The 6,215-nt window shown below is 49.3% G+C and overlaps 1 protein-coding gene across 1 annotated transcript in view; it reads left to right on the plus strand.

Annotated features, from left to right (window-relative positions):
* SEC16B (SEC16 homolog B, endoplasmic reticulum export factor) overlaps positions 1 to 4,637 on the plus strand; it is a 56,735-nt gene extending 52,098 nt beyond the window's left edge. Inside the window, 7 exon segments of the mRNA XM_047704045.1 lie at positions 675 to 827; positions 1,005 to 1,100; positions 1,414 to 1,516; positions 1,642 to 1,721; positions 2,808 to 2,906; positions 3,557 to 3,593; positions 3,596 to 4,637. Of these exon segments, the coding sequence (XP_047560001.1) occupies positions 675 to 827; positions 1,005 to 1,100; positions 1,414 to 1,516; positions 1,642 to 1,721; positions 2,808 to 2,906; positions 3,557 to 3,593; positions 3,596 to 3,786 (759 nt within the window). The 3' untranslated portion in view covers positions 3,787 to 4,637.
* The last annotated feature ends 1,578 nt before the right edge of the window (positions 4,638 to 6,215 follow it).

Below are 6,215 nucleotides of genomic sequence, written 5' to 3' on the forward strand. Positions count from 1 at the left end.
AGAGGTGACTAGGGGCTTGGGGGGAGGGGAAAATGGGGCATTAGTGTCTACAGGGCACAGAGTCTCTGTTAAGGTTAATGAAATGTTCTGGAAATGGATTATTAGCAGTGGTTATACAACATTGTGAAGTTACTGATGCTACTGAATTGACCACTTAAAAATGGTTAAATTGGCGAATTTTATGCCATGCACACAAATATAAAGGCCCACAGGCCCATGGGCACATGCTTTCCTCTGCTGCATTTGTTCACAGCGGGTCTTGAGCAACTCTGCTAGTGAGTGAGGGTCGGTCTCTGTCCTTCTGGGTGTGTGGGTACCCGTGGGGTATGTTCCTGTCCCTCTTCCTCTCCACCGGTGCACTTCCACATGCTCTGTTCCAGGCCTCGGCCTAGTTCTGGAACTCTGATGTTGGGAGGGGTGAGCACAGCGGCCAGAAGCCCAGAGAGGATTAGGAGATAACAGGAGGGCGGGGATTGGGCTCTGGCCTTGTCCTGTGGTCTCCTGCAAATCATTTCTCCTAACTAAGCCCTCTCGATTTCCTCATCAGTAACCTGTGGGCCTGTAGGCTGTCCAACAGATTTACAGAGTGGGGCTGCTGAGGGAGAACAGGCGATTTGCCCTCATGACCTGTCAAGTGCCATAAAAATGTTCGTTCTTATGTTCTTTAATTCCAGGTGCCAGCGATTCCCAGATCACGAAATAATTCTGTGAGTTCCACTGTTTCAGTCAAGGAGGACGAGGAGGAGTCCTCAGATGAGGCAGATGATAAACCTTCCCAAAGCCCGGCACAGAAAGAAAAGCCACGAGACACGAAAGAGAACACGAAGGTGGAGGGTTTTGTTCCGTGGACACCATCACCTTCCCAAATGGTGTGGGGGGCAGGCTTGAGAACCCAGGCTTTGGCTGGGCCTCCAACTCCCCACCAGCACACTGGGGTGGGCCTGTCTCCTAGTCAGTGGGAGAAGCACACCTGTAGGTCCTATGTCTCCCCCTTTCCCTTCCAGAGCTCAGGGTTTGGGTGGTTCAGCTGGTTTCGCTCGAAGCCCACCAACAACGCATCCATCTCTGGGGAAGACTCATCTGACAGCCCCGACTCTGAGGTAAGTGTGAGGGCCTAAGGCCCTTCCTCTCCCATGGGTCCGTTGGAGGAAGTTTCCTCAGAACCTCTAAGGCCTGTAGTTGGCAGCTGGTAATGGGCAAAGGCCAACTGGGTCTTAAAAATTAGGATGAAGAATATTCACTTTAGGGTGCCAATAGTTGTTTGATTCTAGAGCAGAGGAGTGGCACAGAGTTTTGGGGTGGCAAGTGGAGTTTTGGGGTAAGCAGCAGGTCACAGGTGGAGGCCGCTATTGTTGGCATGAATTTGTTAACAACCAGTACCCTCAGCACTGTCTGTCTTTCTCCACGATGCAGGAGACCTCCAGAGCATCTTCTCCGCCTGAGGCTGGCCCTGGCTTCACATTGACCTCTCTCCCAGAGCCCCAGTCCCTGCCGGGCACCTTATCTGGAGCCACAGGTACCGCCAACCTCCTGTCCTCTGGGTCTGTGGGCTCTCTGCTCCTCAGGCCTTGAGGGTACATTCTGGGTGGGGGCCTCCTCAGCCCTGAGCAGGGGAAACAGCTCCGACTCATTGCTTTCTAGGTGAGGGCAAAGTCCAAGGATCGGTGTCCAGTGGGGGAGCCACCGAGGGTACTGGGACTGGAGGCCTGTCTGGGCCTGAGGTGAGCAGCCCACAGGTTGAAGCTTCGGGCCCCACCAGACGCCTGTGTGTGCGAGGACTGAACATTCAGTGTGGGCTGGAGGTGCCATCCCGTGAGGGCAGAAAGCTTCTGGTGTAGTCTGCTAGGGCCACCATGACAAAATGTCACAGACCACAGCTCACACAAAGTGATTTCCTCACAGCTCTGGAGGCTGCAAGTCTGAGGCAGGGTGTTGGCAGTGTTGGTTTCTCCTGAGGCCTCTTTCCTTGGCTCGTAGATGGCCATGGTTTTCACGTGGTCTTCCTCTGTGTGCATCTGTGGCCACACTTCGCCTTCTTATAAGGACACCAGTCTTACTGACTTAGGGCCCGCCCTAATGACCTCCGTCTTACATTAATTATCTATTTTTTTAATTTTTAAGATTTTCTTTTTTAGTAATCTTTACACCCAACATGGGGCTTGAACTTACAACCCTGAGATCGAGAGTCACATGCTCAAGTGATTGAGCCAGCCAGGCACCCGCTTAATCACTTTTTGAAAGACACTCCCTCCAAACGCATTCTGAAGTACTGGGGGTTAGAATTTCCACTCAGGAAGTTTCAAGGGGACAAGATGTAGCCCATAACGACTTCCTTAGGTGAAGTCTAGAGCACGGCCTCTTGCCCTGGCCCGGAGTTCATCAGTGACTTTGGCAAGGGCTGTAAAATCTTCTTGATGAATCGTCTACGCGGTATGGATGGCTTTCATGCCGATTGCTGGGAAAACATTTTTATTTTCTTGTGGTTGGGTTAGTGCACTCTTGTAGTATTTTAGGCTTTCAGAGAATATGATATTCCTTTTTATGATGCTATCAAGATAATTGACTGTGGCTTTTTCTTCTCACGTGCTCCAGGTATAACTGCCCCCGAGCCTCTGCATTTGTCACCCCAGACCCAGGGGTTGGCCGTGCCCACTTGAATCATGTTTGTTTGCTTGAATTCCCTGAGGTCTATCAAGAAAGCCTTTTCATCTGCAGCTCTTGACCAAAGCGGACACTCAAGGGAAACCCTTGATGTTCTGGAAGCAGAAGCAGTGACTGATAGGATTTTCTGTTATTTTCCATCACAGGCTGTTCCCTCTGAGCTTTACTTCAACCCTGGTGTTCTGCTTCCTCCAACCCCCTTGAGAGGGAGTGTTCCTCTCTACAACCCATCTCAGGTCCCTCAGGTAAGGGAGTCCTGAGGGAGAGGGCTTAGGAGCACAGATTTTGGATGAAGGCAATCCAAGTTTATAATCCTAGTCTGCCACTTACTGTGTGTGTGTTCTTGCACAATGACTTACCCTCTGTAAGACTCAGTTTCTGCATCTGTAAAGTGGGGTTACTAGTAGCCACCTCGCAGGGTAGGTGTGAGGGTTAAATGGGAGCATGTGTGTGAAGGGCCTCACACACGGAAAGGGCTCGGTCAAGTGTCACTATTATTAATACCACTCTTGACCTTTCACAGATCTTGAGACTTTGAGAGATACATGGGTGTTGGTACTCATGTGTGGAAATACCATCACTCCATCCTGGGGCTGGGGGGAATCACTGCAAACTTTTGAGAGAAACTAAATTTCCTGATCTTCAGTGACTTGAGGCCAGACCGATTGCGCTAATGTACCCATTTGGCCTTCACTCTTAATAAAACTGAATTTCTTTTGTCGTATTTAAGAGGTGCAGGTGTTGGGTGAAAGTAGATAATTAGAAGATCACCGCAGGAAGCCACATGGAGCTTGAGTGTTCTAGACTCAGGATGCCCTAGCTTAGTCCAACCAGCCAGCCCTGCATGGAGACCTGCTTGGGGCTTTAATCTTGTACGACCTTTGTTCTTTCCCAGCTCTCTACGACTACTAGTCTGAACCGACCGAATCGCCTAGCTCAGCGCCGCTATCCAACCCAACCATGTTGAGAATGGCCACCTGTCCCAGGCTGGTCTCCTTCCTCGGTTTCCAGCCCCTCTACCCTATTGGGGCCCCCAGGAGGCTTGTCCTGTCCTATTGCCTCCACTGGGACAGGCCGTTCCAGAACACAGCTCAGTCCAGTCTCTTCACATTAGCTTTGGAATGATGGCGAAGTACCACGTCGGATGGAGAAGCTGGGTAGAACAGCAGCCCGGAGGTAGCAGAGTGCCAGGGCGGGAGCACTCAGATGGTGGCTTCAGATCTTCAGAGTCAAGCCCAGGTACCCCTTGGCTGGAATCAAGACGAACCCACCGGGCTCTGTGGCAGGAAATTATTTGGGGGAGATACCCAGAGCGATATTCCTGACTAACATTGACGCATTCCTCAGTCTTAGTTATAGACCAATTCATGGCTCTAGTTAGCAAAGTTTATATACTGAAACTTGATTACTGCTTCCCGGCAGAAGTCCCTCCTCCGTGACATTTCAGCAGTTTCCCTCTTGGTCCTAGTTTTGTGCACATTTTTATGTGCCTCAGATTAATTATATTTCTCTCACTTTCTTAGCTGGTCCTATTTTTTCACATTCTGGCATCTGGCTATCAAGTTAGATTGCTGTAGGCATCATATTGTCATGGTAACTACCGAACCTAATGATGCAGACGGATGGAACATCAGTGTCGTAACTGATGGGAAATGTCTCCTAACATCCACCCCTTCCATAAGAGGGGAGAATGAGTGCCTGGTACTGTTAATACCGCCCTTCCCACCTCAGTCCTTTGCAAATGGATGTTGGGAGGGTCACTGGAGCCCGAGGGAGGAGGGGGGACATCTTGGAAATGTCCAGTTCTCTTTCCAAACCCAAAATAGGGACGACTCTTGCTGTTTGTCAGATTTGCTGAAAAATTGCTCCTCACAGAGACCGGTTTTTCTATGTGTAATTGTACATACAGGTTTCGTACTCTAATGGACCACAGTTCTGATGTTGATAGTGATTAAACCAGATAATTTTATAGCAAATGCTTGTCTCTGGCTGATTTTTGCAGAGGGAGAGAACACACAGAGCACACTCTTCCCCGGAAGTGTTTCTAATAATGGTTTCATTGTGTGATAAGGAGCCTATAGCTGGAAAGAGCCCTTTGTTAACAAAGAATCTGGGGACTGATGCTCTTAACTTCCGAGTCTACTCTAATGTTATTTTTTCAATTTAGAAAATATGGACAAAAGCGCCTGATTCAAATCAGTCACTCCATTAACTGAATATTGCATTTTTTGTTCCCTAAAAAGTTTATTCATCTCCCAGATTAAATTAGGAAATGTGTGCATAAATGTTTTTTGGACTGAGAGGGCCCTTGGTAAATGCTGTTGCCTTACTTCCCCTAAAAGACCCTGCTCCTTTGGTTTGGTACGCTGACACCCAGTGGTGGTACTGTGGCAGCTGTGAGTTTCAGAGGAACCAGTTTCAACTTGATCTCAGCACATCCACGGTTCACCCACATCAGGCTCTCTGCTCAGTGGGGAGTCTGCTTCTCCTTCTCACTTTTCCTCTGTGCTCTCACTCTCTCAAATAAGGAAATGAAATATTTTTAAACATTATTAGCAGACAATCTAATAAGTACAATCCAGACGTCCCACTGCCTACCAAATCAAACTCTGGATCTTTCATTCATGATACAGGTAACGGAACAGTAATTTAGAACTACTACTTGGGGCCCCCCGGGTGGCTCAGTCAGGTTGAGCACCCGACTGTGGATTTCGGCTCAGGTCATGAGCTCAAGGTTGAGCCCTACATCAGGCTCCATGATCAGTGGGGAGTCTGCCTGAGATTCTCTTCCTTTGCTCCTTCCCCTGCTTGTGTGTGCATGCAAATGCTCTCTCAAATAAATAAGTCTTAAAAAAAAACAACAGACCCTACTACTCGATCGGTGTCTTTATTACTAAGCTAGTTTCTCTTCCTGCATCCTCTCTGCCACCAGTGCTAGGTCACGTGGCTTAGTGCTCCTGGGAACACTGGCAGAAGGGAAGGCCCAAGAAGCTCTTGAGAGGAGGAGAGTGAGTACCAGAGAGGAAGGCAAAGACATCAGATGCCTGTGTACTCACTTCCTCTTCCCATTGGGATAATTCCTGGAGAATCTGGTGGCTGAAGTGTCCCCAGAGCCAGCGCTGAGCTGAGTTACCTCCTAGGCAGAGGGCTACACGGCAGTGAACATTTCTGGGGTAAGTCTAGTGCTTTACACCCTAGAGAAGGAGGAGATCGTGCTATTTATGCTAATTCACGATGGACAGCTGGTGCTCTGCAAGGTCAGAGTGCACCCATTAATCTGCACGTGATGGCTTCAACCAAGTCCCTGTTTATTGGGCGGGAAAGAGCCCTCAGCTGGGTCCGGCAGGGTCTGATGACCCGGGTCACTCCGAGTTCTCAGTTGGTTATCAGCTTTTTTTAGTTAGGGCGATGGTGGGGAGTTTGCTCAAGGTCCTGATCCTTTTGCAGCTTCAGCTGGTTCGAAGCAGTTGTGAAAGCAAGTGTAGCCCTGCGTGCGGGGGAAGCGTTGGTTTCCTTCTTTAGGATGCGAAAGCTTTGGGGAGCAGAACCGCTGG

This window comes from Lutra lutra, chromosome 15 (assembly GCF_902655055.1).
Source record: "Lutra lutra chromosome 15, mLutLut1.2, whole genome shotgun sequence".
In the NCBI taxonomy this organism is placed as follows: domain Eukaryota; kingdom Metazoa; phylum Chordata; class Mammalia; order Carnivora; family Mustelidae; genus Lutra; species Lutra lutra.